This window comes from Rhizopus microsporus (genome assembly GCF_002708625.1).
Source record: "Rhizopus microsporus ATCC 52813 unplaced genomic scaffold scaffold_20, whole genome shotgun sequence".
NCBI lineage: Eukaryota > Fungi > Mucoromycota > Mucoromycetes > Mucorales > Rhizopodaceae > Rhizopus > Rhizopus microsporus.
In genome coordinates this window covers 114,718-141,950 of record NW_019671935.1, presented here as the reverse complement: position 1 = coordinate 141,950, position 27,233 = coordinate 114,718, and the positions used below count along the sequence as shown (strand labels likewise).

Below are 27,233 nucleotides of genomic sequence, written 5' to 3'. Positions count from 1 at the left end.
ACTACAAAACACGCTATTATCTAATAATGCGACATACCCAATTCTTATGGGTCATAACTAAATCGGTTATTTAATAATTATGTCTTCATATAAAATGACACTGTTTGTAATAATGAGCTCTCTCTTGTCTTATATACAATAAAGAGGTTATATAGAGGCTCATCGACTTCTCCTATTGCTTCTTTATATATTCGAGACATATCACAAGCACGAACTAAAATGTTCCTAATGTCTTTTATGCTTCTATGGGCAGGACGCAGAATAGTTTCTAGCTTTGTTTTGACTATTGCTGTCTTTCGATTCCCCATGAGTTGCTGAAGTTCTTCTTGTTTTGTTAACATTCAATTTGGGCATAAGGAAGATCTTGCATTCTTGTGTCCTTTTTGGTGGCAACTTGTACAAACAATGTCTTTTTCTTGCTCATCATTGTGATCGTATTTCGCCTTTTTCTTTTCTTTTTTGTTTTCAATCTTCTCTGCTTGACTCATCCTTTTTCTCTTGGCTTTACCCATAGCACATGGATGATGTTTATGAAGTCAAAGATGATTGAAACTTCCATTATTTTACCTTTGGATGAGGTTTGATGTTTCTCATTTTCTATTTGTTTTTTTCTTTCACACATTGCTTTAAGAAAACTACGGACTTGATCGCGCATTTTGTTTAAAATATGAAAGAAGAGATAAAGAATAACAATAATTGTAAAAGGTGTCTTGACATGATTTATTTTTAACAACAAATTCTGTTTGACGACATTTTTTATTTATCTACAATACTATGTTCATTTTGCCCTTAGTCTTTTCTCTCCTTCTCAAGTTCAATACATAAATGATACCAAATTTAAAAGAAGAATGTCTTCCTTCTTTTAAGTGTCTATTTACTTGTGTAATTCTCTTAGACAGAATTGTAAAGTTGTTGTCTATTGTTTTATCATTAGATAAAACAACTCATTACTCTCGTTTACAAATTATTTTATTCTCGGATAATGCAAGGCACTTTTTTATTTCATGAAGAAACAAATGTAAATAATGATTTGGCATGTATGCAGCATGGGCCTGAATAATGCTCTGAAAGTGCTGCTCAAATCCAGTGTTTTGACGAAGATTGCTATTGCTTCTCAAGGTAAGAACAATATCACGGAAACCTCTGCCACTATACTCGATTGGTATAACAGCAGCAATTTCTTCCATTGTTGGAAGGTTGTGAGTGCGTCTATCGCTTCCTTCAATTAAGCGCATTCTCTTTGATGGGCTGATAATGATGTATGGCGCACTGTCTTCTCTTTGATCATTACCATCACTGACAGTGTTGCTGCTGCTCTCATGGTTGCTCAATATCTCGTGTGCATGGCGATATATACGCGCAAAGGGGTTACATTGAGCAAGCATGACCGAAAGCTCCCTAACGATCTCAGGATCAAGGTTGCTGTTTCGTGCTTGTCTTCTTTCAGCGGCATTGGAAGGATCAAATATATATAGCTGTTTTTTCTAATTCCAGTGCATAATAGTGTGTTATGTGTTATGTGTTATGTGTTATGTGTTATTGACCAAAGTCCACAAACTGCCCTTTGGAATAGAAAAAACCGCCCTTTGGGAAAATTTATTAGCCGCACATTTTTTTAACAAACCGCCCTTTGGCGTTGGAACGATTGTATCTCTTTCTTTTTCTTTTTTTTTGTTTGTTTGTTTAATTTGAGGAATGTCATGTTTCGCAAGTTTAGTGAAAGGCCAACGAACGCTCATGCAAGTTCCTCACAAAATGTTCCAAAGGAACCAGATAGTTTATTTAGCTTAGAGAATACAAGCAATAGCAGAGGTTGGTTAGAGCCTACCTCGGTTCAGGTCAACCCTTCTCGCTCAATAGACAGGAAATCAAAAAAACCTAAAGAAATAGTCAATCAACAAGGTAAATAACAATGATGATACTAAAGCACAAGAGAGAAATCAAGCAATAACATATATCATCCTCAAGACGTATTAGGTGCAGTGTCTGATGAAGATATATTAAAATTAGCACAATTAACTGCAATATTGCCCGAAGTGAATAAATCAAAAAGAATACATAATAGACATCGCTCAGGTATACACGCACAGGATATTGTAATCTAAAACTAAGTTTATGATCTATAGTCGAATCCCAAACAAGGCATGAATATCTGGAAGATGACCCATCACCGATATCGCCTGACAAGATCACAAGTGATTTACCGAACATAAAGAGTGATAATAACAATGATACTAGCAATACAGACCTTGTTATGCTAGAAGGAGATAAAAAAAGGGCATCATGGCTCTACAAGTCCATACTTAAAAAAAGCAAGAGTAAAGGAAAAACGGAAGAATTTGAAGAATCATATCACACAAGACATTCAGACAGTAGCTCGATTTCATCCAACCATTCAAGCGAACATATACCAACAAGCATAATACCAAATGAACATATATCTAGAGTCCATACAATTAATATCGCTTCCACTTCCATTCCTCATAAACACGATATAAAAAACAGAAGACACTCCTTTGATGGCTTCCATTCGTTTACTAGAGCAGAACATCCATCTCATATACATAATGATAATGATTCAGTAGAAATACAACACCCATATGACAAAAGAATAGATAAAGAGGTAAAAAAAGAGACGAGATCCCCTTTCTGTAACTCTTTTATGTTGAAATCAATTAAAATGTTAGTATTTTTTTTGTGTAGAAAATTACAATACATGAGAACAACATGAAGAAAACGTTTATATTTGACTATGAATCATTACCTACTGAAGTAAAAGGCTTGATTGGCAAATACGAACAGAACGGAGATGTTATAAGGAAGAAGGTGATGCTAAAGCACATAAAGAACGATCACACTTATAAAGAAAATCAAGATAATGACGATGATGACGATGAAGATGATGATAATGATGAAATGATGAACGATATGAATGAGGACGACAGTGACAGTAGTGAATATGAAACAATGGATATCAAAAATGTCATCACAGGATATGTTTCAAATGAAGCATATAACGAGCCAAGAGAAGTCGCTATTGTTACAGCTTCACCATCAAACAATATCGAGTTTAGGAAACTGGCTCAACTATCAGCTGACACAGAAAATGGGCCGCTTCTTGATCTTTGCATATTCTTCTTTGGAGATGAAACAGATACGCATCAGGAGAATGTCAATGATCTGTTAACATCGGTGGAAGATCAATTAGAATCCTTGGAATCTTTTCAATCAGCATCTAGAGCATTCTTGGTCGAAAATGAAGAGGCTATGCGTCGTCTCCATCTTTCTGGTCTCACTGGAATTGCAGATCAAGACGATGCTGTTGAAATAAGAGATGATGTGTTTGAGAATAGACATGATGAGATACTAATAATGCTTCAGACACTTAAACATGAACTACAGAGCTTCAAAGGATCATTAAAGGAAACAAAAAGACTAATACAAAGAATACAACATGAAATGGATGATACAAGAAATATCATGGAAATATACATCAAGGATATACCCGAGTCACATTATTCTGCAGTAAGATATTTATTATTATTATTTTGCTTGCAAATGTTGATTTTATTTTTGTTCTGTAGCTAAAGAAACTTGAAGTGGATATTGAATTGATTTTATCAAGACGAGCGAAAAATCCCTGGTTAGATACTGGATATGCCATACTGTCTTATTTATTGACAGGTAAACTTTTTTCTTTCTTTCTCTGTTTGTTAATACTGACAATCCCATTCTAGTGTTTGCTTTTATCGTATGGGTCTTGATTTATATTCTGAAACTGGGTAAAAAGATGGTTTTATTCCCAAGAAGACTATGGCTCGCCTACTCAGATTATGTCATTGAACGCAACAAAGCAGTAAAAGAAGCAAGTATTCGATCCGTTGTTGGAGATACAACAACGTTTACTAATAATGAACCCATGTATGACCAAAGACTCAATCATAGATTTAATAGAGCTGAATAAAAATAATAATAATGTGTATAAAAGAGAAAATCGTGATTGATAGGAAATCAGGCTTTTTTTTTCCTGTTTTGTTTGAAACATGTCATTTTATGAAGAATATAGTGATACACCAAGCGGATCTTCTATATCAATTTCCTTAACAGAATCAACACCACTGCTCACAGGGAAACATCGATTGAGCGATTCAACAACGATCAGACGAGAATTGAAATGGCTCCTGCGTTATTCTCTACCTATCATCGGAACCTATCTACTTCAAAATTCATTTCAGCTATCATGCATTCTTACACTTGGCCATTTGGTAATAAATAAAAGCAGTATATCAAATGCATCTACTTATTTTCATGATAGGGACCTGTAGAACTAGGTGCATCTGCTTTAGCCTTCATGTTTGTCAACGTTTCAGCTTGGAGCATTGTCTACGGCGCAACAACGGCTCTAGACACACTGTGTTCTCAAGCATGGACAGGTGCGCAAAACAAAACTGTTTTAGGAACACATTTACAGAGAGCTTGTTTGGTACTCGGAGTGTTATTTATACCCATAGCTATTACTTGGTGGAATGTAGAATGGATCATGGTGAGATTTCATCAAGATCCTGAATTAGCTCATCTCACAGGTAATTCATGAAACACGCATCTTTTTTTCTTCCCTTTCCCAACCAAGTCTCATGTAGCATTGTTTCTAAAGTATCTTTTACCCGGTGTTCCTGCTTTTATGGGCTTTGAAGCCACGAAGCGATACCTTCAAGCACAGAGTATTATGCACGCATCAACCTACGCTATGCTTGTAACGGTCCCCTTTAGCTTTATGCTAAACTATTTATGTGTCTATCCATTCGGATTAGGATTTATCGGTGCTCCTATTGCAACTAGTGCAAGTTATTGGTTGATGTTTTTAGTGTTACTAGGGTACATTCGATATGTTCAAGGTAAAGAAGGTTGGGGAGGATGGTCTAGGGAATGCCTGAAGGGCTGGGGACCTCTTTTACGACTGGCATTCAGTGGTATTATCATCATCTGTACCGAGTGGTCAGCATTTGAAATCTCATCGCTCGCTGCCAGTTACTTGAGCACAACACACCTTGCAGCTCAAAGCATTCTGCTGACTCTGTCATCTGCCACCTATACAGTACCCTTAGGCATCTCTACAGCAACCTCGAATCGTGTAGGTCATGCTCTGGGAGCCAGTGATGGATACGGAGCTAGAACAGCCGCTATAGCTGCCCTCTTGTTTGCCATCTCATTTGGATGCATCAACTCCCTGTTTTATCTATGTACACATTCGTACATTGGCCGATTATTTTCATCTGACCCAGACGTTGTTGACCTGGTGAGCCATGTTTTGCCTCTCTGCGCTGTCTTTCAAATTGCAGATGGTGTTGCAGGTACAGGAGGGGGTATCATTCGAGGGCTAGGAAGGCAGAGTGTTGCAGCTTGTATTAATATAGTTGTCTATTACCTGGTCGCACTGCCCATTGGGTTCTACTTGACCTTTCAATTATATTGGTCCTTGATAGGTTTGTGGATAGGGTTGACAACAGCCCTGTTTTTAGTAGCAAGTATTGAAGTCATCTTTTTATTTAATGTGGACTGGTTTAATGAAGTCAAGAAAACTCAGGAGCGAATGAGAAGAAAGAATTGAATAAATCTGTACTTTTTTTTATGCAGGAGAGTCATTCCAACCTGTCAATAGGCTTGGTGCAACTAATTAAGCGTCTGCAGTACTGTTTACCTTTTTAAGGAGTACGTAATTACAAAAGGCAGACCTTATTGAAAATGAAATGGATACAATAGACGCTATGACCAACCCTCTCCATTCCGAATGGCCCGTAGTGCAATATCGGAAATCCTCGTGAAGATCGATGGGAGAATCGTGACGAATCTTGTAAATTGCAGACACAGGCACTTGGTTTCTCTCATGTGAAAAACCAATTTTAAAAAAGTATAACCTGTGTACCTGACCCTTCCCCCCATTCGTTCGCATGACCTTGACACCTAATTTGTATAATATGATTAACGAAAAAGTGTGGGTATTTTCAGCATTTTTACCCGCTGAAATCAAGTAATTACAACAGTAATGATATTTTGCTGGGAAATAAAAATATTTATTGCTGTAACCATGACCACTCACCCTTCATTTGCTATGCTGAGGTTTAATTGCTTTAATTTTCAAACAGAATATCATCATTATTTTTTATTACGCCCACGCGATACATTTGTAGTTGTACAACAACGAAAAAAAAATAACAATAATAAAAATAGCTTTGTTGTGTGTGCTCCTTGATAAAATAAGTCAATAATGATATTTTCTTTTTTTTTTCTCTCTTTTTTTTCTTGCTTTCTTTTCTTTGCTCCTTACTTTCTTTATCACCCCCTTTTTATTCCCCGTTTGTTACACTCTTTGTAACTAAGCAACAACACAATACAAAAAGGAACTAATCTAAAGAGAATGAATTTTTAAAATGACAAGTATATTATTTCACCAAGAACAGTTAACACTTGCCCTTCCAGATAAGGAAATAGAGGAAATCTTCAGTCTGCAAGGATCATTATCAGTAGAAGAGTCTTTGACTATATTTCAAAAGATTATTAGTAAAATATCTCACTGGTTAGAATCAGTACATTTAGCAGTATTTTCACTAGAGCAAAACATCAAAAACGAAGAAAGTCATGATGAAGACAACATATTACCCGTTCTTGAATCAACCATTCATCAAATGGCACCCTTTATTAGCAGTTTATCTGATCTCAACGATATCCTGTTGAATAAGGGCGTAGAAGAAGAAATAATAAAAATAACAAAAATACAATCAGAATGGTCAAGTCTGCAGCATTATTTAGCGTCTGTTAAACAACAAATATTGATCAACAAAGAACAACATGATCTTGTCTTTGCTATTGAAAAACTATTACTTCAAATTGACGATGTGTCCACCATGATGTTCGATTTTCAGGAGAAGAAACAGCAACACTCAAATATTATGTCACCTACGTCATCCTTATCTGAAAGAGCTTATAACGATGATCTTTTCAGTATAGGTAGTAACAGTGATAGCTCCACCTTGGTCACTATGACAACAAACTTTACAAAGGAAGATGGAATGATGGAAATAGATTCTGCATTTGAGTCAATTTTAAATCAAATTCAAATAGTTTATACAAGAATGAATCAAATTCAACCTCAGGAATTAACAAGAAAACGATTTGAAAAATTAAAGGATAAATGGGATCAATTACAGTCCGAAAGGGATGAACTCAAATATGAATATAAGGAAGATCGTTGGTTGACTGTGTTTAGAAGAGTATCTGATCAAGTTGATGTCATGATAGATGGTTTAGATAGGTCCGTAACTCAGTGTTATTCATTTATACAACAAATCAAAGAATGGCATAATCAGCAATTACAAATTCAACAACAATCAAATTACAAATCATTGCTAAGGCCATTTCAACAACAACAACAACCACAGCATTGTCCGATAGATAAAGAAAAGTTCAAATCAATTGAAAAAAGCTTTGAAGCAAAATACAAGTATTATACCCCGAGTATTGATCGTATGCTTACTATATTAGGTAATGGCATTCTTTCTCGTGGATCAAAAGACACCATTATTCAACAACGACATGAATCGATGCTTCAAAGATGGACTCATTTGAAAAATGTCATGAATGAATTACGGTTAAGAGACTTGATGGATGTTGAAAGGATGATCCTGGGAAGTTCACAAAAGAAGCAATCTTCTTGGAAAGAAATAAGATACCGTACCCCTGAACCTGAAAACACAAAACCAAGGCCACAACCCTCACTTCAACCTCCTTCTTCTTTACGCGGCAGTATATCCGATTCGTCAACTTCATCTCAGCACTTGAGAAAAACAAAGACACCAAGGCCCACACGCAATGAAAGTATTCAGAAAAGAGAAGATTTTTATGAGGAAGATGAGCGTCATTTTGGCGTAGATTTATTCAAGTATCAAGCAAATAATAATAATAATAATAATAATAATCAAAGCAGAAGAACAAGGATTCAACATATCGAAAGACCATCGACGACGCAGGATATTAGGCCAAGAGCCAAAACTCCTGTGAAAAGAAGCTTAAATCATCAACAATCGACTGTTGGACTTCGTTCAAAAAGTAGTTTAGGTGATTTAAGAATGGATAGAGTCATGTCTCCTTCAGTAAGGACGCGATCTGTCACTCCTTCATTAATACCAAGGCCAAAGACACCAAAGGAGATGTCAAGAGCTACCTCTCCCATGATACCCCAGCCCAAACCGACCGTAAAGACGATCAAATTACCACCTGTACCTCCATTGCCCAAATATGTTACTGATAATCCCTCTGTCATTCGAAGAAAACAATCCATGCCTGTTCTTCGCCATAAAACATCTAATATTGAAATATCTGTACATGAAGACTGTACGTACCATCCTGATCCAAAAGACCCTCTTGATGTCGAAGTAGCGCAAATCATGAATGCGAGTCCCATCACGATTCGATGTCAACGAGCAGAACCAGGAAAGTACTACTTTGGAAATGAACTCAGTTTATCTTCTATGGGCGGTAAAAAGCTGTATACTTGTAAATTGATGACATACACCAATAGAAAAGGCGGTCAATTCAAGAATAATAAAGTTCTCATACGCGTGGGCGGTGGCTGGCAAGATCTAGAATTCTTCTTGTTGGAGCATAGTTCATTAATGGCAACAGATGTCGTCGTGCGTTCTTATGCTGGAAACCAGCAGCATCAGTCTGTGTCTGATACAAGTTCACGCTCAAAGGGCTGGAAGAATTAAATACTTTGTACAATAAATACATGTTTGTTTGCATATTCTTAAAGGGACAATGCTTAAAACTCAGTGCATGAGAGCACACAATTTGTGTAATTAAGGAGAATCAAGTGCGGCTCGGAAGGGAGGGGGGAGGAGTGATCACATTACAGACCGGTGTTTAGGCAAAGCAACCAATGACAATAATAAAGAGTGGCACTTGTTTATATACTCCCTTGAACTCTGGTTTTTTTTATTATTATTCATGGCAACTGCTATTCAAAGATTCTTTGGTAAAAAGACACCAGATGAACTCGTAAGAACAATCATGTAACCCCCTTCCTTAATTCTTTACCTTTAACATATATTCATATATATTGTGCGCCCATAGGTGAAGAAATGGAGACAGGAAATCCGTGCACAACAAAGAAGCATTCAAAAGCAGATTACAGCTATCGATAACGAAGAGGCCAAAGTAAAACGATCGATAAAACAAGTTGCCAAGAAAGGAGATGTCAAAAATTGCAAGATGCTCGCCAAAGAATTAATACGTTCTCAAAGACACAAGAATAGATTATATACCAGTAAAGCACAACTGAACTCCATTATAATGCAATTAGAACATCAACTAGGTTTATTGTCATCATATTAGTAAACAGGAGAAATTCTTATATATTCTTTTATCATAGCCACTATTAAGGTAGCAGGGTCACTTCAAAAGAGTGGAGAAGTCATGAAGTTGGTCAACCAGCTTGTCAAACTACCAGAGCTATCTCAATCTATGCAACAAATGTCTATGGAGATGACAAAAGCTGGTCTAATGGAGGAAATGATTGGAGATACGATGGATATGATGGATGATGATGATATCGAAGAAGCTGCTGATGAAGAAGTGAATAATGTCCTATTCCAGATTACGGATGGTAAATATAATTTATACTCTCTGGAGCACAAAATAACATTCATTAGGTTTACTTGGTCAAGCAGGAACAGTGGGCCCTACCCTTGAAACAAAGCCAGTCGCTGAAGAGGAAGAGGAAGAAGAAGAAGAGGAAGAAGGCCCGGAGTTGGATATGATGCAGAAGCGCTTACAGGTAATTAAAACTATAAGTTCTTGGCAAAATGACCAACAAAAATACGTGACATAGGCATTGAAGGGGTAAACAACACTACCCTGTGACATAATTTACGGAGAATACGAGATAGAGACAGACAGAGAATAAAAGTTGGTGTAACTATATTGAATGGCTCACAATAACAGAAAAAAAAGAGGGGATACTTGATCAATCAGTGACAGAATGAGAAAGTACTTTGTTAAATCTGATTATACACATGGAATGATCACTTTATAAAAAGGTTTCTCTTCTTCAACACGTCTTGAATACAGCGTTCAAGGGAACCTTTTAACAGTGTGAGAGTAAATTTTTAGCCAATCGTTGAAATTTCGGACAAAAGGAAAGTTTTATTATGCGTTTAAACTATAAAACCAAGGCATAGAGCTTCTCTTCTCTTCTTTTTTTTTTTTTTCTTATTAACTCGCTTCATTTAAAAAGATGGCCCTTAACAGAAAATTGAGTAAGTCGAGGCGCATAGTGCTGTTAAGCTTGTTATTTAATCCTATTAGCTTTATATACCGGTGCTGAAGTTCCTCAGATCGGCCTTGGTACCTGGCTTTCTAAGCCTAATGAAGTAAGAGATGCAGTAAAATATGCTCTTGAAATTGGTTATCGTCATTTGGATTGTGCATATTGTTACTGTAATGAGGACGAAGTGGGTCAAGGCATTCGTGAATCAGGCGTACCCCGTGAAGAGATCTTTATTACATCCAAGGTATGTAAATGATGTCACTTGTTTATTGATATATTAACGCGGTTCATTAGTTGTGGAACACACACCATCGTAAAGAATATGTGAAGGCCAACGTACGCGCAAGCCTTAAAGCTTTAGGCGTTGATTACCTTGATCTTTATTTGGTTCATTGGCCAGTTTCATTTGTTGTAAGTGTAAGCATGCGCTAGGCTTTGATTAAGCAGCTCAAAATGAATCTAATAGAACCCTGGTGCTCCAGAAGCTACGCCAGCTGTCCCTAATATGGATTACATAATTCCCAAAAAGTAAGTAAAAAGCCAGACAGGAGTAACATAACAAGTGACTTGTGTATAAAAGGGATGGTAAAGTCCCAATAGATCATGTAGATGATGAGGAAACATGGAGAGCTATGGAAGAACTTGTAGAAGAAGGCCTTGTTAAGGCAATTGGTAAGTTACCATAAAGACACGCAAAAGCAAAACATAACAGTATATATAAGGCCTTTCAAACTATAATATCGAAAAGACCAAAAAGATACTGAGCTTTTGTAAGATAAAGCCAGCAATGAACCAAATCGAGCTTCATCCTGCTCTTCAACAGCCCGAATTGGTCAAGTTCTGCCAAGATAACGGTATTGCCGTTACAGCTTATTCTCCTCTTGGAAACAATGTCTATGGTGAAAAGCGCATTGTGGACGATCCCATTATTGTGTCTGTTGCCAAAAAATTAAACAAGTCTCCAGCTCAGGTCTGTATCTCTTTTGCTGCGCAAAGGGGTGTTATTGTCATCCCCAAGAGCGTCACACCTAGTCGAATTAAAGAAAACTTTCAAGACTTCGTTCTACCTCAGGAGGACTTTGATGCAATTGCTTCCTTGGGTTCTCGAAACATTCGTTATAATGATCCTGGTATCAGAGACTGGCATGTTGATATTTTTTAATGTTGTATGCAAAGGACCAAGAAAGATTCATAATAATAAAATGGAAAATAGTATATCATTGAAAGGAGTTTAATAGATCAGTCCATACATTGTTGTAATTATACAAGGGTATGTGCAACTCCTTTGGCAACTAATTTAAGGGTTTGCCAACTACAAAGTGGAATATCTTCCAGGGCGATTCACAGAGCCTCATTGCAAGAACGTTTTACCGTTAGCTTAAAGTTCTAATTTATCTGCAAATTTAAAGCTAAATTAGACTGCTTTGCTTATATATAGTGTTATCATCAGCTGCATATTAATAGATGCTTTAAGGCAGACATGAAAGCATACAATCCTTTTTTTTTTCCTATAAAACGAGTGAATAGAAAGAAGAAAGATAGATAGAATCAATGTCGCTAACAAGGGAAGAGTATAGTAATAAAGTTTTATATTAATATCTCCTTTTATCAAGTCATGCAGCCCCTTCTGCAAGGTAGTCCCTTTATTTCCCTGAGGAAATAGAGAAAAAGAAAACCAACATATTTTTACTTTTTCTTTCTTTCTTCTATTATATATTTTCTTTTTATTACTTTAATCAAATGGAAAAAAGTCAAAGCTCATTCTATCTTTGGTCTCCTCCTCCTTTGGATTTATCGCTTGATTCCTTTTCTGCTGATATCTTGAATCAATTTGAGAAAAAAAGTCATAGTATCGATATCAATGAAAAAGGCAGGGACTCGGAAATATATAGGCGTCATAGCAACACAACTGCTGATAGCGGTTCTGATAGTTCAGAACAGACAACTCCAAGATTACAAGAAGACCAGAATAACTATTACTCCTGCGATAGCCCTATTCGATTCTCCTCTACCATAGAACGTGCAATATCACCATCTTTGATTAATGATGGCGAAACCAGTCCAACTACGAACGTATTTCGAAAATCGTCTACGTTTCTAAAGAATAAACTGAGTATTTGCAGCAACCTCAGGAGCTCAATTGAAATTACACCCGATTCTAGGATATCCCCAATTACAACAGGTGCAGACAAGCTCACTCGTCAATATCCACCAAAGCCTTTGGAGTACTCCACAGTTATTGAACCACCTTCGGAAAATTTTGACTCAATTCCAAGTGGAAGTTTAGCTTCTAGTAAAAGTAACGAAAGCATTGAATCGAACGAAAAAGAAGAAGAAGAAAAAGAAGAAGAGGAGGAGGAAGAAGAAAAAGAAAAAGAAGAAGAGGAAGAGGAAGAGGAAGAGGAAACAGCCAACGTACTTACCCCCGCCTCTCCAATATCAGAATATGTTAACACGGAGGCCGATGTCGATAATAATAACAATACAGTCCCCCCAACTACTAAGGAGTCATCAAAAGATAACTCTCACGATAGCAATACAAGAATTGAATATGACGCACCTACTCATAAAGTGAATAATCAAGATATCATAGCTGTATCATCTGTAGAGCCAATGAAATCAACTGGCCCCTCTGAAAAGCCCAAGCGTTCTATTCCAGCATCACCAGCGCCTAAACGAAGAGGATTCTTCTTTTTTAGGTTTTGTTAAACACTAATCCTAAAAAATATCGTTTTTCGTACCCTTTTAATCGCACAAGGAATAAGTATTCACTCTATATAATATAAATTCTTAATAAAGATAGTATAATAGTAAACTACACTTTATAAATAGTCATTATTCATAAAGTAAAAATGAGGCGTTAATTCCTTGCTAAAAAAGAAGCTTTTTTTCACCTCCCTTTTTTAAAAGTATATACACTATCAAACCTGCGTATCATCGACTAATTGCTTTAACTCTAAATGTATATACTATAGGGGTTTACGCTTGTTATTCGAGTACCCAAACTTGATATAGCCTAATACTAGTTATTTTATAACGAACACAAAAGGTTAATAGCACATATTTAGTGATTATGCTGTGGGTCAATTCTAAATCAATTTTTCTTGGAGGGATAGCAAAAAAGACTCGAACCATTGTTTGTTGCTTTCACTTCATTGAGCTTACGTTATTGAAAAATAGCAGCAGCCTGATGTCCAACAAAAGGTAGTGAGGATGGCTTTGATTGCTACAATTAATTCAGCAGAAACTTCGCTTCCAAGTGAGGCTACTATACTACTTGTTAATAGACTACTTTAAAGTCTTTCAACTATTCGTAAAAAGTCATAAGGCAACTTTTAAAGCTTTTGTTATCAGACAGTGTCCATTGCTACTAATGGTTGCAGGAGTAGAGTTAGGAGCAAAAGCAGGAACAAAACTACTGAGATTAAGTTGGCCAATCTTCTCATTGTCCTTGATAACGTCCCTGAATGTTAAATATTTTCAGTAAAGAAAAAAAAAAAAAATAGTATGTAGTAGTAAAATCAGGCTGTATTCGTTGAAAAGAATACCAAAGCATAAGAAGCTTCTTGAACACAATGCTTTGTTCCTTAAGTAGAGATGTAAGATAGCCATAATAAGTAACTACCAGAATATTGAATAGGCTTCATAAATCGAAACATTTGGTAAGCTTTTCAGTTTCTTGTCATTTAAAACTTACAAAGTCGCAGAATAATTCTTCATACAAAAATTGAATCGTCGTAAAACATACTTTGTATATCTCACAAATTTGAGTGTAAGCATAACAAAAGAATCTTATTTTGAAATTCTCCACGATATGATTGATATACAACACTGCTAATGTGACGCATGCCGCAGACAGACAACCATTGTGCCTCTTGATGCTATGATCTTTTCGACTGTACACTATCGTTGAGAGCTTGCCTTTGAAATCATCAAATGCCAAAACAACAAAGGTTTCAACATATGCTTTGTTTTTGACCTTTTCCCCTCATGATCAATTAACAAATGGAATACCAAAAGTTTTAGCTCTTCAAATGATTATGATCCATCCTTTCCGTATTATTAATAGTTAGATGGTTTACAAATAGCTGTGCTCTGAATGTCACATTGCGTAAAAACCCTGATATTTCAACAATCTTTGAAGCAAAACGAGCATATTTTTCGCGTAGAGCTGTTTTTAAATACACTTTACGAGCATATATTTCATAGCCTTGGTCGCATTCTCTTTTAATAACATCATCTTTTGTAGAATTCTTTACTCGTTGCCAAGCTTCACATGAACTGGTTTTTTGTTTGACTCATTGATGTAGGCTAGGCAAGTAAAAGAGTCGGGCAAAACACTGGATTGCTTGTGCGGTGCGTATGTAGACGGTTGCTGGGTTAGCATGCAAAAGTTCGAAGGCTTCGTCCTTTAAAGCGACAGGTAATACGGGACGGAAACGGAAAAGGAGGATATCGGACTCGTCCGTTAGTCCTTGGGTAAGAGGGGTAGATTTACGCAGGTTTTAGCAAAAGAAGCCAGAAGCCTGAGAAGCCACTAAATCGGCAGTAATCAACGAGCAAACCAAGGTAGAACTAGAAGAAAAATCCACAGGATAACGGTCCTAGGACCAAAGTTATCATGGCCGGAAAGACTGTAAGAATTGAAGAGCATCGTGATCGGTATCTTACTACGATGGATTTGCTTCAACTGGACGATCGGAATGCCCTACGTTTCGGCCAAGGTGCACTTCTTGACAGCTTTCCAAGTATGACATTTAGAAATGCCAGCATTAAGAAAAACTCTTTTATAGTAAAACAAAGAAACCCAGAACAGCGTATTTATTGATCGACGTTCCTTAATCCATTTTATATGGATGAACTATAAAATTAACAAGATTTATTTCTTTGAAATTTGTGTATATATCTTTTTGTTAAATAAAAGAAACATAATTGTTTCCCCTTTTCCATGAATCGATTGACAACAATTCATGGTCTATATGATCATGCCATAGTCCAACCAGGTTGATCTTTATTCCATTTCCTCCCCAAGTTTTGATTTAGATCACCTTCTTGAATATTGTTATGATGCTGGTGCTGTTGAATTTGAGGAGGTGAATGATGAGCAACACCGTCCCATTCGAGATCTTCTGGTCTATTATATGAATGACCTCTCATGAGTCTATGTAAACTAGAGACGCTTGACCTTGCATGTGAACTATTTATAGAAGACGATGACAGGGACGTTTGAATATCTGAAAATCTTATAGTGCTGCTGTTGCTTCTTCTATGAGTGTGATGTGGCTTTCGAGATATCTCTTCCTGCCAATCACCGTCTCTTTCTAGATCGATGGTTTGTCTGTTACCAATAGAAGACATTCCTGCCCCAACCCACCGTGGCAGAACTTCCTGGTTGCCTTCTAACCTAAAGCCACCAAAATTGGTAAACGAGCCTTGTTGTTGTTGATGCTGCTGTGACGGTGGCTGATGTCCATAAGGATAGTATGGGCTATACAGTTGTGCTCCATTCGCGTTATCTACAGCTGCCCATTGGATTTGTGGTGGTACCTGCATTGTGCCGACTGTATTCGCTCTTGGCCTACCACCACTTATGGTGATACCGTTACTTGTCTGTGGTGCGTTCAGATGGTTGCTGTGACTCGACATGCAATTATTGCTCAAGTCAAAGTTGGAAAGATTGCTAGGTAATTCTGGGTATTGATGTTGATACTGATTAAAAAGATTGTGCGGTGGTTCCAACACGCTTGGCAGTGGAGGTATAAATGACATCCGCTTGCTATGACTATGACCATGGTGATTTACCGTTTGTTGTTGTTGCTGTTGTTCAAAATGTGTAGGCAGCGTAGAGTAAGCCGAAGATAAGTACGTGTCAGAAAATGTTGGCTGAGGGACATTATGCTGCTGCTGGTAATTCACGCTTTGCGGTACAACGTCATTACTTTGCAAAGTAGATACATGTACTTGTTGCTTTCGTGGTATATAAGGAGGTCGGAATGGACAATCAAACTTTTCTCCCGTGATGAATGGATGTTGCTTTGCTTGTTGTGGTGACCATCTTTCTATAGGATTGAGGTTGAGTAATCCTTGTAGAAAGTCAACGAATGCCAATCTGTTTTGTGTTTCTAATAAGAACAACATGGTCAAGATTCAAAATTCATACATAACTTATTACTATCTTACCTTTATCTATTTCTCTTTGAGACATTTGAGATTTTCGCATGATTGGATAATTGTTGATCAATTCTGGTAAAGTCTTTGCTGAAAAGTAGCGTTTTGATGGTTGTTCTGATTTGCCTTGCTCTTTAGAGTATTTATCTATTGATTTTAAGACATATCTTTTCTTTCCATCTGGCATTATTTCTCTCTCAAAATATCGGTGTGCATTTTTTCCTACTTCGATCATGTAGTTTGGTGGAGATCTATCATGAGCATGAGTATAAATCAATATGCACATGTTTATGTATATATATATATAATATTTACCCCAACATCTCTACAATTCGTGACAGTTGATTATACTCTGAGTTGCCTGGGAATAGAGGTAAACCTAAGAATAGCTCTGCAGCAATACAGCCAAGAGACCACATATCTATTGCACTAGTGTATGGTAAACCGACAAGTACCTCGGGAGATCTGTAAAATCTTGATTGAATATAAGTATAAATTGTTTGTACTTCATGACAAGCTGATCCAAAGTCAATCACTTTTATAGTAGGTGATTCCAAACTACATACATGTATAAGAAAGAGTGATTTAGAGAAGGGGACAAGACCTACTTTTTTAGTAATATATTCTCGGGCTTTAGATCACAATGTATTATGCGTGCTTCATTTAATACAGTGAGTGCATCGAGTATTTGAGCTGTGAATACTCGAACGAGATTAGTTGATAGTCCACGGAAATGGTTTTGCTTGATGAGTTCGTATAGATTGACGGATAATAATTCAAATACGAGGCAAAGGTGTTTTCTGTGTATAAAAGTGTCTCTCAGTCGTAATAGATGGTGTTGATCGTGTATGTCATATCGTTGATTTAGCTATTAATTTTTGTACATGTATGTACACATATATTAAAATTCCTGTTATATATGTATATATACTTTATCGCCTTTCTTTTTTCAAGCATTACCATCTCAAGAATAGCCACTTCCATCATACTTTGTTTAAAGTATGCCAACTTATTTTTGACCACTTTGATTGCCACTACTTCATCTGTTTTTATATTCCTGCATTTGACTACTTGTCCAAAGGTACCGGATCCAAGCACATCCAAGATAACATATCTAAATTCAACAAATGAGTCAAGGTTAATTTAACATTTATTTGATCTTACTTGTGTCCTTCAGCGCTCCCAAGGATATCATTTACATATAAAATATAATCATAGTCCTCGTTATCGTGTCCGTCATTCTTTGCTGGCTTACTGGGTTTTGTGAGCACTCTTCGTGGGTTGTTTGTTTCACTGTATTTAAATCCATGATTGCATGTTTGATATGTTGTTTTTAGTTCCACAGTAAGCATATAGAGTGGCTATAGAAGCATAATAATCAGTCAACCAAACTATTATACAATAGATTGCATACCCCATATCTTTTTCTTTCTCGTAACCTTTGATGATATGATATAGGTAATTCATTATGAATTGATACTCTTTTAAAAGCGCTGGATAGGATAGGTTGAGAAGAAGAAGGGTAAGACCAAGAGCGATTATTTTCTTCCTGTGAATTGAGCTGAACAGTTGTAGGGGAAAATGGACAAGAAAGAGGAGAAGAGGGCTGGTAAATAGGAGAATAAGATAGTTGTTCAATAGTATTAGCTGTTAATTTTGGAATAGAACTGCTTGGTTGTTTTTTGTTATTTTGAGGCAATTCTTCGCTAATTGTAATTCCTACATAGTTTGTATCTTGATATTTAAAAGGAGAAGAAGAAGCTGATTTCTCAGTTAATAAAGGAGAACTATCTTTTGAACTCTTTCTTTGTTTGTTTCCAAATTCCATGTCTTTAAGTAAATTAAAAGAAAAAAAAAATGCGTCTCTTGTATAAAAATTAAAGCAAAAGGGAAAAGCACACTTTTGGCACACTTTCTCTTTGGGCTCACATTCATATTTACACTCCGCGCAAATCAGAATATAAATTGAAATGCACTTACGGATATTTATGCCTTTTGTGAGTTTGAATGGCCTGCTGAAAAGCTATGACGATTTCGATGAAGAAAGTCTGAAAGACATTACGATTTTCTTTATGGCTATAATGGGATTAAAATGCGAAATTTAGGGTTTTGCTATTTGCATAGTGCATCTACACAGCATTTGCACAATATGTGACGTAAGCAATACAATTTACACAGCAAACAATTCTACATGCAACACTGAAGTATAAGACAACCATATGTCGATGAGTCTGTAATAATCTCTTTATTATGGTGAGACGAGACAGAAAGAGTTTGTTAAAAACAGCGTCATTTTATATGCAGGCAGCATTATTACCTGAATTGATCGTAACCAATTAGAATTGAATATGACGTGTCTATAAGAATAACGCATTTTGTGGTCAATCTTTTTTATATTTCTCTTTCTTCGAATAATCTTTTACAATAAGATGAAGTACTTTAGGGTAAATACGATAAATACTTGACAAACTGATGAGTGATTGGAAAGCACTTTCTATAAGGTCAATGATAAATTCTAGCAGCATTAAACATATCCTGTTTGTTGAGGTTTGAATTTGGCATTTTGGGTAAGCCGAGTGACAGATAAAATACTTTGCTTCTTCAAATATGACTATGCTAGTCTGGATGCTGTACTTAAAATACAGTCAACTAACCTTAACGAATACAAGAAGGGAGTATCCAAAGTATGAAAAAAAAAAAAAGAAGCAATAGCTAGTGCTGTTGTTCTGTATTTAGAATCCTCAGTTTATTGAGAATTTCGATCTTTGTTTTTATACTGTGCTTCCTGTGATGGCTTCTTTGTCAGCATTTATTCTAAACAATTTATGCAGAAGTTGCAGCTGTTGAAGAAGCAAAATATTTTGGCATTACTTCCCAGACTGTCTCTGGTTTCATCCAATATACGAAATTACTCTTGATCTTTGTCTTGTACTCGGGTAAATCAGTCAGGAATCTATCCAAACCTTTTCCTTGACGCATGAAAAATACATCTGTGTGCCTTAATCTTGTTGCTGGACAAAAGTCATTCTTGCCATCACCTGTATAGGCTATTCTCTCCAAAGGGCCGTACTTTCTTATCAAGTGATCAATCTCGCGTCCCTTACAGATATTGACAGAGCAAGGGTTACTGCAGTTATGAGGTAAATCAGTCGGTAAAATGTAGCGGCGGACGCGTAGTCTGCCTTGTTCATCTATATATGCAGGGTTGGTAATGATTTCGGTCACACAGTCTCTAACACCGTATGCCTAGTATTGTGTAAGCATAGAGTACATACGATTACTCTCGCTACCTTTAATATCGTCTCAATGTAAAATGTATTAGCATCTGACAAAAGAATGACAGGCACCCCCTTGGCTTTCAAATCAAATAGCACATTGCGCATTTCCTCAGACTATTACAAGTTATTTTAGTCTATATTAGTCCTCGTATCTAACTTACGAATGGTATCTTTTTCAGTGTTTCAATGATATCCTCTTTTGTTATTCCTTTGCTTTGTAGAGCACAGAGAGCATAGTCCCTAAAGTAAGAGGGTTAGTTGTGTTTATGCTAACTTGATTATAATACTTGCATTAAATCTGTCCACTGCATTGATTTTTCGTTTTGAGCTACTTCGACCCATACCTCAGGTGAGAGACTATGGATAGTCCAATAGTCACTGTCCTCTTCGATAAGGGACCTATGGGTGAAAGTTTAAACTATTGTTACTTTACTTTATTAAAGGTATTATACCAGTCAAAGTCAAATACAGCAATACCTGAAGGCATTGAATAATAAAATATACAAAAGAGAGAAGAAAGAGTAAGCACTTTTCAGCATCTGCCAATGTCATCCTTTTTCGTCCTTTTATATTCAGCCAATCAAAACTGTTTTTTTGATCAGGCTAAACTCAAAAGGTGGTTGAATTTGTGGTTTTTTTTTTTAAAAAAGGGCCAATTGAAAATACAATATCTTGATAGTGCATAAACCATGGCCATACGTCGCAGTACACAAAAGACAGCAGCTGCAATCGAGAGTCCCACTGTGGCAACAAAAAGAATAGCCACAAAGAAAAGCCCAGTGAGTGTGAAAAGAGTGAAATATGAAGTAAAGATGAATCCTGCACCCTCAATAACCTCAACACCACCTTCCAATTGGGAAATTGTATACAATAAATTAGAGGCATTTCGTGATATTGAAGAAGCACCTGTTGATACAATGGGTTGTGAAAGACTAGCTGAAGCAACAGCATCTCCAAAAGTAATAAGCCATATATATATATCAATCTCCAACAGAAAAGATCATTAAGTTAGGTTTACTTTAGGTACAGCGATTTCAAACCCTAATCGCACTCATGCTCTCATCACAAACCAAGGATACAATAACAAGCACAGTCATGATCAAATTACAAAAAGAATTGCCCAATGGTCTAAATCTTGAAAGCATCTTGAATATCGATGTTGAATCGTTGGACAAGATGATCAAGTCTGTCGGATTTCATAGTAAAAAAGCGAGATATATAAAGAGAACTGCAGAAATATTACGTGATCAGTATGAAGGTGATATTCCTGATACCATCGAAGGCTTAACAAGTCTACCAGGTGTTGGCCCCAAAATGGGATACTTGACCTTACAAGTGGCATGGAATAAGAATGTTGGTATTGGTGTAGATGTTCATGTACATAGGATAACCAATAGATTGGGCTGGGTTCGTACAAAGAATCCAGAAGAGACTCGCTTGGTAAGTGCCCCCCCCCCTCCTTTTGCTTAATATGTGTAACGAACAAGATGATCTAGAGTTTACAGTCTTGGCTACCTAAAGATAAATGGAGAAAGATTAATACTATCATGGTGGGATATGGTCAAATCGTCTGTCTACCACAAAGGCCACGATGTGATATATGCCCAGTGAACGAATACTGCCCTTCTTCAGAAGTGAAAAAGATTGTTAAAAAGCAGACTAATATTATTAAACAGGATGATGATAAGATTAAAATGGACAAAACAAAGGAAGAGGCTACGGAGGCAGTGTACTTTAAGAAAGAGTTTGATGATCAACCATTAGAAAACGATTTATAATAAATAATTAATAGTTGAAAAACTGACGGAACTTGAGTGGAATGATGTTTAAATGTTTCTTATTATATTTCTTATATTTACCCTGCTTTCCTCCTTTTTTTTTCATGTCAAAAATAGATAAACTAATCACCCTATTAAGATTTAAAAAGAAACAAATAGTCATGGAGAAACAATATGAGCCAAAAGAAGATTCAGGTAGGCTGATAAAAGAATATCTATACACTCTTTGCTGATTTTAATAAAGTTACGCTTGGTGACATGTCAAGTATGACTCCTAACGTAGAGCAGACTGAAAAGACAAACGAATTGACAACAAAGGAGGTAGCAACAGCTACTGTGAATGAGTTGATAGTAACAACTACTCCTGCAAACGAAAAAGAAAGGAAAACTACGAAACCCGATGCATTGCCTAACAAAGTAACCGAAAGAGTATATCATTTTCGACAAGCTATTATAGCTGAAGACACAAGCAATCATCAGCCAACGGCCAAACAAGACATTAGACAGCCAGATGAGCGAAGGAAAGAGTTGACAGTAGTAGATGATAAAGACCATACACATCATACGGAGGATAAAGACGATAAATATGATGACAATAAACAGCACATACATCATACAGAGGATAAAGACAATAAATATGATGATGATAAAGATGATGATAAGGATGATAAAGATGATGATGACGATGATAATGACGAGGATAATCACAAAGACAATGATGACGATGATGATGATTTGGATGATATTTATGACAGAATAATGCCAGCTATTACATCAAACACTATTTCAAAATTCACAATGACCTCTGTTGATCCTATTGTCACATCTTTTCTCGTGGGCTATGGTGCTGCAGCTGGACATGCAGAAGACGAAATAGATGGTCTAGGACTGGTTGGTATGGTTCAACCTTCAGCCGAATTCAATTCAGACGCATGTAAGGTTAGTTTCAACAGCTTGCTAACATTATGGATATGCATTATGACAATTTATTGCCTTTGGATAAGACGATGTTGATACCTTAATAAATTTATTTATCCTTCATGATTCTCGTACATTTAGAAATCAGAATCAGTAACTTTGAATATTGTTTACATATGTAAATTCATCTGCTTTTTTCTCCCTTTTTTTATAAGGCTATATGGTAAACTATCAAGTTTGTGAAAACGACTTCATTTTTATTTAATTAAATATGATGGCAAGAAAGTGCAGGATGCAAATATTTATAGTTGACACGGAGAATTTTAGGCACCAAAAAGGCGTCTTTCTCAATAAAGACTGGATACATAAAACAAATAATGCGAATCAGTCGACTGAAGAACTTATCAAAGGAATAATTAACGCTGTCGTGATAACTCTACGTGGAACACGTTGGAAGAGTTAAATGTTATCAAATTAAAGATCTATGGTGAAGATTAAATGTTGTCAGTTGTTTTCTCTTTTGGTAAAGAATAAAAGGTAGAATGTATGCTTTATTATAAGGACATAAACTGATAGATAACATGTTCAAGTATTGTGCTTATAACTCGAATAGATATATCTTACTGAGATGCTCGAATCTCATGTAAACAGCCCTTATCGCATACATATAAAGTTGCGTTATTTAAAAGAATAACATCTCTAGTAATTGCAACTGTCATTCATCTGGATTATTATGGATTTGAAATGATGAATAATATCAGTTTAAGATGCAGCTGATCATAAACAAAGTATGTAAATTGAAGGAAGCAGATTTACGACGTTTAATAAAGTTATCTGTTTTATTATGATACTATATACATGACTTATTTGAAGATATACTTCATGCTCTCTATTTTCTTTCTTTCTCTCTCTTTTACTTTAATCTTTAAGATGAGGAACATGCCTTTCTTGTGATGGATGGTCAAGAATAGGATCTATCTCATTTGGTACATGACGGCTGATATCATATGATGGAGGTATTGTATTGCCTTCAACTGTCGTAGACGGAGAGGAATCAGAATTCATGCTGTCTGTAGTATTATTAAGTGCAAAGTACGGCTTGGTATACAAGTTGTTATAGCTCGGATCAACTGTATCTTCATAAAATCCATTTCCAACATACTTTGACTCCCTTGTATTTGGTTCATCAGCTACTCCTTGCAAAGGTGCAATTAACTGTCGCGGAACTAGTCCGTTATTTAAGGGATTTGCACTGCCAGAGACATTTGGCTCAGCACAAGAGTATTTTATATTTGATTCATTATCTATCGCATATGCTTTTCCATACAAGTGACTGTGGCGACGTCGACGTCGACATAGCAACAGGAATAACAATACTACATCATCCGTTAGTTACATGTGTACCTTATGCTTTAAATTTTTATTTCTTACCAACTAAAGCAATCAAAGCAACACCACCGCCCACGGCCCCACCAATGATGGCACCCGTATTTGTATTACTATTGTTATTTGGTTTTTTCGAAGACGAAGTGGGATCATTGTTTGGTATTGTACTGACTGTTGAATAAGTTGGGATATATGAATAAGAGGTAGCTGTATGAGTATAGACAATCGTTCCTGATTCGGTTATAGTAATGTGAACGACATTATCTGCCTTTTGTTTTGCCTGATCATCCTTTGTAGGTATGTATGTATGTATTGATGTTGGAACAGGTGGGGCAAATAAGTTGATAGAGCTGTCAGGTTGTTGTATTGAATATGACATATAGTAAGGATAATGACAGAAATTATACTTTAGATGCTTATATTACACAAAAAAAGACAAGTAACGATGGAATGAAGATAACACAGAAGGGGTAAAGAAGGGAAAGAAAGAAGTATAAATAGGAGAATAAAGAAGATGTTATTACTTTAAAATTTCTTCCAATGACATAAATCACTGGGTAAATGCGGAGTCAAATCCAAAAACCAAGGATTTCCGATGCCATGTTCAGTTTACAGTCGAATAGAGTCTAGAAGGTTAGAAAATTTATTTTTCCCTCTCTCTCCCTTCAATGAGCAGAGCTGTAGCATCGACAATATATGACATGTTCTATAAATACATGTTAAAAGCCGATCGCTGTTCCTTAAAATAGAATAAAGTCAATTTATTGCTTTGCATTACACACAACAAAAAGTGTAATTTAATTTACATGAATAAAAATAACTCACCAACATTCTAAGAGTTACATGACACCTGATGCAGCAAGGATGAAATGGTGACTCTGCACAGTCATCTTTCTTTGATAAAAATAGATAGGTTGATAGCACAATGTCATGTAATGTTCTTCAAACCGGAACCGCGGAGTTGTCAAGATAAGTTGTACCTTATGAAAGCACACAAAGAACCTGTATCAAGCGCGTTCTGCTTTTCCTAGTCCATGAGCTGTGGACGGCATCAATTGCTTCTGTTGATAGTCATCCTGTGTAAGATAAGTCAAAGAAGTGAAACTGTAACAAGATATTCTAAGATAGGGTAATCAAAAAGAAAAGAGAAAAACACACAATAACATATGAATAGATTTAATGCATTTAATTTAAAGTAAAATTATAGAATTTAGCGATATTTTGGCTAATAGTGTTGATAAAGTCTTTAACTCCCATAAACGCATTGTTGTTAGTAGGACCATTGACTGCTTGTGAAAGAGGGAGACCTTTGGCGATTACAGTAAGAAGATCACGTGTTTGATTAAAGGCAGCAGGATTCTTCAGGACATAGCTAAAGTTCATGCGATTCTTATCCACCACTGTGGCTGAGGCAATTGCACGTAAAAACATGTCCATATCAAGATCTTGAGGAACCCTTCCGTTCGCAGCTGGTATGTTTAATGCCGCTAATGCATCAGCAAATGCACGACCCACACGAGGAACTTGAGCATCCCAAGCAACATCTTCTTGGATCATCTCAACAACACTGTTAATGAAATCATTAGTCGCCACAGGATTGACAAGAAGCTTGGTAACATTAACCAATGTTTCTTCAAATTGCTGCTTGAACTCTGGAACTTGAAGCATTTTGTTGGACAATGGTCGACTGTAAATTTCGGGATAGGTTGAATAGTTGCCGGTTATAAACGGTCTTATGTCACCTGTGGCTGAGCCCAAGGTTAAGTCCAAGTCTGATGGAATATAGATGTACTTGTTGGATGAGAGATCTTGATAAACATAGTAGTTATTGGCATTGTATATGTATCCGTCATAATAACCATTAAGAATTTCAAGTGCCATGGCGCGAATAACAGAGTCCATATCTAGCTTTGACTTCCAGGTAGCCGCTGCATCAGAGCCACTGACGGGAGCATCAGCAATGAACTTGGTCAGCTCTTGAAGAGGAGCATAATCTTCTTTGTTACCAGCCTTCATCTTGTACTGTCCGCCGCCATATGCGGTCAAATTGCTCACATAAACTAAACCGCCAGTGTTGTTACCAGGACCTGCGCCTTGATATAGATTGCCGCTCTTGTAGTCTTTGTTTCCATTAGCAAATACATTGGCGGCCCAAGGATCTTGAAATGTTTCGATCAAGCCAAATAAACCAATCTCTTGGTTATTTAAAAAGACACGGCAGTAAGAAAAATCGGTTGAGATGAGACCTAAAGAATTGACCATGCCGTAAGCAACTTTCTCGTGAATATAAGACGGGTCCATCGCCATGGCTCTTAATTTGATTCGTCTGTAGCCGTAGATAGTATCTTCCTTGTTCAGTTTTATGTTATAGGAGGCCTTGGGCATCCATCGGGAGCTGACGCCTGAAATAGAGAACCCAACATCTTTGAAAGTCAAGCTGTCATTTAAAGATACGTAGGATAAGCTGGCTTTGACTTCGATATCTTGTGTGTAATTATTATGCATAGTAGCAATCTCTGATTCATTGGCAATAATATGTATGGTAGGGATTTCTCCTTCACGATGCAGATTAGAAGAAATGCGATGAATTGCTGATAATGGTTTGTATACAGTAGGTAATGAAGCAACTCGCTTCTTGTTCCATGTTCTATTGAAGAATTCATTCAGAGTGTTGGTTTCTATAGGTGATCTAAGGAATGGCTCGCTGATGGTGCTGTTGTCTACTTTTATAATCTTGGTGTATCTGTAACCCTGTCTAGCTACAGGTGCATTACCGGTGTACAAAATTGTGCTAGGAGAACTGAGTTCCAAGGGATAAGTAACATTATCCACAATGACACCCATTGACTGCGATGAGCTTAAAAGCCCAATGACATTGTATTTAATATGTTTATTTGCTGGTTCTCCCTGTGCGCTTACAAAAGTCAATGCGCCAATCACTAATAAAAGACATGTTAGTATAATTTTTTATAGTCATTACAGTTGATTAAGAAAATGTACATACACAAAGCTAAATACTTAAAGTTCATTATATATTAAAATTAGCAAACTATATGTTTTTGGTAAAATGTGGGGCTTCTTTTATATGATCTCGAGAGAGTTATATTTAGGTATTTTTAGTCTGCTTTTGGCTAAAGACCTTGCCCATTGTTGTATAGAATGCTCGGAAGATTATACCATCTGAAGCTGATTTACTTGCCAAGCCTTTCTTAACAAAACTATTACTAATGGTAACCTCACTTTATGGACTTTACACAGCATAGTCTCCGAAACTTTTCTTTCGATTGGACACCATCCATTAATAAAAAGAGCATATATTCTATTTTCCTTTCCATTGACGTTAACGTGCCTTGAAAATTTTCTAGCATTGAAGGATCCAGG

The 27,233-nt window shown here is 36.5% G+C and overlaps 14 protein-coding genes across 14 annotated transcripts; 9 read left to right on the top strand and 5 right to left on the bottom strand.

The window, feature by feature from the left end:
• Window positions 1–943: 943 nt before the first annotated feature.
• RHIMIDRAFT_294748 (uncharacterized protein) lies at window positions 944–1,385 on the bottom strand (the record flags this gene model as incomplete). The annotated part of the gene is made up of 1 exon (XM_023614120.1): window positions 944–1,385. One exon carries the CDS (start codon window positions 1,383–1,385, stop codon window positions 948–950), a length of 438 nt encoding a protein of 145 aa, XP_023462627.1. The 3' UTR covers window positions 944–947.
• A 1,052-nt stretch (window positions 1,386–2,437) lies between these two features.
• Window positions 2,438–3,707, top strand: RHIMIDRAFT_67729 (uncharacterized protein). The gene is made up of 2 exons (XM_023615552.1): window positions 2,438–2,623; window positions 2,688–3,707. The coding sequence occupies exon 2, from the start codon at window positions 2,728–2,730 to the stop codon at window positions 3,586–3,588; it is 861 nt and encodes a 286-aa protein (XP_023462626.1). The 5' UTR covers window positions 2,438–2,623; window positions 2,688–2,727; the 3' UTR covers window positions 3,589–3,707.
• A 336-nt stretch (window positions 3,708–4,043) lies between these two features.
• Window positions 4,044–5,608, top strand: RHIMIDRAFT_207322 (MATE efflux family protein; the record flags this gene model as incomplete). The annotated part of the gene is made up of 3 exons (XM_023606983.1): window positions 4,044–4,265; window positions 4,316–4,583; window positions 4,641–5,608. 3 exons carry the CDS (start codon window positions 4,044–4,046, stop codon window positions 5,606–5,608), a joined length of 1,458 nt encoding a protein of 485 aa, XP_023462625.1.
• A 2,344-nt stretch (window positions 5,609–7,952) lies between these two features.
• On the top strand, window positions 7,953–8,877 carry RHIMIDRAFT_267130 (uncharacterized protein). The gene has a single exon (XM_023611975.1). The coding sequence runs from the start codon at window positions 8,124–8,126 to the stop codon at window positions 8,763–8,765; it is 642 nt and encodes a 213-aa protein (XP_023462624.1). The 5' UTR covers window positions 7,953–8,123; the 3' UTR covers window positions 8,766–8,877.
• RHIMIDRAFT_219124 (uncharacterized protein) lies at window positions 8,863–9,785 on the top strand (the record flags this gene model as incomplete). Its single annotated transcript, XM_023607371.1, has 4 exons — window positions 8,863–9,054; window positions 9,130–9,370; window positions 9,428–9,661; window positions 9,708–9,785. Coding segments are annotated over exons 1-4 (603 nt in total), but the record flags the coding sequence as incomplete, so codon positions are not given.
• Window positions 9,786–10,253: 468 nt separating this feature from the next.
• RHIMIDRAFT_267128 (Aldo/keto reductase) lies at window positions 10,254–11,849 on the top strand. The gene is made up of 6 exons (XM_023611974.1): window positions 10,254–10,313; window positions 10,363–10,568; window positions 10,619–10,735; window positions 10,791–10,852; window positions 10,905–10,996; window positions 11,047–11,849. Exons 1-6 carry the CDS (start codon window positions 10,292–10,294, stop codon window positions 11,484–11,486), a joined length of 939 nt encoding a protein of 312 aa, XP_023462622.1. The 5' UTR covers window positions 10,254–10,291; the 3' UTR covers window positions 11,487–11,849.
• A 126-nt stretch (window positions 11,850–11,975) lies between these two features.
• Window positions 11,976–13,123, top strand: RHIMIDRAFT_67682 (uncharacterized protein). Its single transcript, XM_023615551.1, has 2 exons — window positions 11,976–12,194; window positions 12,261–13,123. The coding sequence occupies exons 1-2, from the start codon at window positions 12,065–12,067 to the stop codon at window positions 13,031–13,033; spliced, it is 903 nt and encodes a 300-aa protein (XP_023462621.1). The 5' UTR covers window positions 11,976–12,064; the 3' UTR covers window positions 13,034–13,123.
• A 2,000-nt stretch (window positions 13,124–15,123) lies between these two features.
• Window positions 15,124–18,359, bottom strand: RHIMIDRAFT_267126 (kinase-like protein). Its single transcript, XM_023611973.1, has 7 exons — window positions 17,907–18,359; window positions 17,657–17,853; window positions 17,453–17,606; window positions 17,101–17,360; window positions 16,808–17,050; window positions 16,505–16,743; window positions 15,124–16,446 (listed from the first exon to the last, which is right to left on the bottom strand). Exons 1-7 carry the CDS (start codon window positions 18,318–18,320, stop codon window positions 15,308–15,310), a joined length of 2,646 nt encoding a protein of 881 aa, XP_023462620.1. The 5' UTR covers window positions 18,321–18,359; the 3' UTR covers window positions 15,124–15,307.
• A 466-nt stretch (window positions 18,360–18,825) lies between these two features.
• Window positions 18,826–20,295, bottom strand: RHIMIDRAFT_267124 (uncharacterized protein). The gene is made up of 5 exons (XM_023611972.1): window positions 20,223–20,295; window positions 20,062–20,169; window positions 19,932–20,010; window positions 19,783–19,884; window positions 18,826–19,738 (listed from the first exon to the last, which is right to left on the bottom strand). Exons 1-5 carry the CDS (start codon window positions 20,255–20,257, stop codon window positions 19,316–19,318), a joined length of 747 nt encoding a protein of 248 aa, XP_023462619.1. The 5' UTR covers window positions 20,258–20,295; the 3' UTR covers window positions 18,826–19,315.
• Window positions 20,296–20,582: 287 nt separating this feature from the next.
• RHIMIDRAFT_207432 (DNA glycosylase) lies at window positions 20,583–21,548 on the top strand (the record flags this gene model as incomplete). The annotated part of the gene is made up of 3 exons (XM_023606987.1): window positions 20,583–20,729; window positions 20,794–21,210; window positions 21,267–21,548. The coding sequence occupies 3 exons, from the start codon at window positions 20,583–20,585 to the stop codon at window positions 21,546–21,548; spliced, it is 846 nt and encodes a 281-aa protein (XP_023462618.1).
• Window positions 21,549–21,642: 94 nt separating this feature from the next.
• On the top strand, window positions 21,643–22,598 carry RHIMIDRAFT_315755 (uncharacterized protein). Its single transcript, XM_023615022.1, has 2 exons — window positions 21,643–21,743; window positions 21,793–22,598. The coding sequence occupies exons 1-2, from the start codon at window positions 21,653–21,655 to the stop codon at window positions 22,560–22,562; spliced, it is 861 nt and encodes a 286-aa protein (XP_023462617.1). The 5' UTR covers window positions 21,643–21,652; the 3' UTR covers window positions 22,563–22,598.
• Window positions 22,599–22,664: 66 nt separating this feature from the next.
• Window positions 22,665–23,275, top strand: RHIMIDRAFT_267119 (uncharacterized protein). Its single transcript, XM_023611971.1, has one exon. The coding sequence runs from the start codon at window positions 22,738–22,740 to the stop codon at window positions 22,927–22,929; it is 192 nt and encodes a 63-aa protein (XP_023462616.1). The 5' UTR covers window positions 22,665–22,737; the 3' UTR covers window positions 22,930–23,275.
• Window positions 23,276–23,280: 5 nt separating this feature from the next.
• RHIMIDRAFT_294739 (uncharacterized protein) lies at window positions 23,281–24,346 on the bottom strand. Its single transcript, XM_023614119.1, has 2 exons — window positions 23,898–24,346; window positions 23,281–23,842 (listed from the first exon to the last, which is right to left on the bottom strand). The coding sequence occupies exons 1-2, from the start codon at window positions 24,229–24,231 to the stop codon at window positions 23,385–23,387; spliced, it is 792 nt and encodes a 263-aa protein (XP_023462615.1). The 5' UTR covers window positions 24,232–24,346; the 3' UTR covers window positions 23,281–23,384.
• Window positions 24,347–24,963: 617 nt separating this feature from the next.
• RHIMIDRAFT_267113 (coth-domain-containing protein) lies at window positions 24,964–27,164 on the bottom strand. The gene is made up of 2 exons (XM_023611970.1): window positions 26,898–27,164; window positions 24,964–26,805 (listed from the first exon to the last, which is right to left on the bottom strand). The coding sequence occupies exon 2, from the start codon at window positions 26,694–26,696 to the stop codon at window positions 25,038–25,040; it is 1,659 nt and encodes a 552-aa protein (XP_023462614.1). The 5' UTR covers window positions 26,697–26,805; window positions 26,898–27,164; the 3' UTR covers window positions 24,964–25,037.
• Between the last annotated feature and the right edge of the window lie 69 nt (window positions 27,165–27,233).

What these genes read in the sequence shown, in the direction of transcription:
- RHIMIDRAFT_67729 (XM_023615552.1), top strand. Translation starts at nt 2,728, where the DNA reads ATGAAGAAAACGTTTATATTTGACTATGAATCATTACCTACTGAAGTA.
- RHIMIDRAFT_267130 (XM_023611975.1), top strand. Translation starts at nt 8,124, where the DNA reads ATGGATAGAGTCATGTCTCCTTCAGTAAGGACGCGATCTGTCACTCCT.
- RHIMIDRAFT_267128 (XM_023611974.1), top strand. Translation starts at nt 10,292, where the DNA reads ATGGCCCTTAACAGAAAATTGA. An exon ending in AGATCTTTATTACATCCAAG is followed by an intron (nt 10,569 to 10,618) that starts GTATGTAAATGA and finishes GCGGTTCATTAG; the next exon opens with TTGTGGAACACACACCATCG. An exon ending in AGGCCTTGTTAAGGCAATTG is followed by an intron (nt 10,997 to 11,046) that starts GTAAGTTACCAT and finishes AGTATATATAAG; the next exon opens with GCCTTTCAAACTATAATATC.
- RHIMIDRAFT_67682 (XM_023615551.1), top strand. Translation starts at nt 12,065, where the DNA reads ATGGAAAAAAGTCAAAGCTCATTCTATCTTTGGTCTCCTCCTCCTTTG. An exon ending in TATCGATATCAATGAAAAAG is followed by an intron (nt 12,195 to 12,260) that starts GCAGGGACTCGG and finishes CTGATAGTTCAG; the next exon opens with AACAGACAACTCCAAGATTA.
- RHIMIDRAFT_267126 (XM_023611973.1), bottom strand. Translation starts at nt 18,320, where the DNA reads ATGGAATTTGGAAACAAACAAAGAAAGAGTTCAAAAGATAGTTCTCCT. An exon ending in GGGAGCGCTGAAGGACACAA is followed by an intron (nt 17,607 to 17,656) that starts GTAAGATCAAAT and finishes TGTTGAATTTAG; the next exon opens with ATATGTTATCTTGGATGTGC. An exon ending in GAGAATATATTACTAAAAAA is followed by an intron (nt 17,051 to 17,100) that starts GTAGGTCTTGTC and finishes ACATGTATGTAG; the next exon opens with TTTGGAATCACCTACTATAA.
- RHIMIDRAFT_267124 (XM_023611972.1), bottom strand. Translation starts at nt 20,257, where the DNA reads ATGCCTTCAGGTATTGCTGTATTTGACTTTGACTG. An exon ending in CACTGAAAAAGATACCATTC is followed by an intron (nt 19,885 to 19,931) that starts GTAAGTTAGATA and finishes AACTTGTAATAG; the next exon opens with TCTGAGGAAATGCGCAATGT. An exon ending in ACATTGAGACGATATTAAAG is followed by an intron (nt 19,739 to 19,782) that starts GTAGCGAGAGTA and finishes ACACAATACTAG; the next exon opens with GCATACGGTGTTAGAGACTG.
- RHIMIDRAFT_315755 (XM_023615022.1), top strand. Translation starts at nt 21,653, where the DNA reads ATGTCAAAAATAGATAAACTAATCACCCTATTAAGATTTAAAAAGAAA. An exon ending in TGAGCCAAAAGAAGATTCAG is followed by an intron (nt 21,744 to 21,792) that starts GTAGGCTGATAA and finishes ATTTTAATAAAG; the next exon opens with TTACGCTTGGTGACATGTCA.
- RHIMIDRAFT_267119 (XM_023611971.1), top strand. Translation starts at nt 22,738, where the DNA reads ATGATGGCAAGAAAGTGCAGGATGCAAATATTTATAGTTGACACGGAG.
- RHIMIDRAFT_294739 (XM_023614119.1), bottom strand. Translation starts at nt 24,231, where the DNA reads ATGTCATATTCAATACAACAACCTGACAGCTCTATCAACTTATTTGCC. An exon ending in TGCTTTGATTGCTTTAGTTG is followed by an intron (nt 23,843 to 23,897) that starts GTAAGAAATAAA and finishes CGGATGATGTAG; the next exon opens with TATTGTTATTCCTGTTGCTA.
- RHIMIDRAFT_267113 (XM_023611970.1), bottom strand. Translation starts at nt 26,696, where the DNA reads ATGGGTGTCATTGTGGATAATGTTACTTATCCCTTGGAACTCAGTTCT.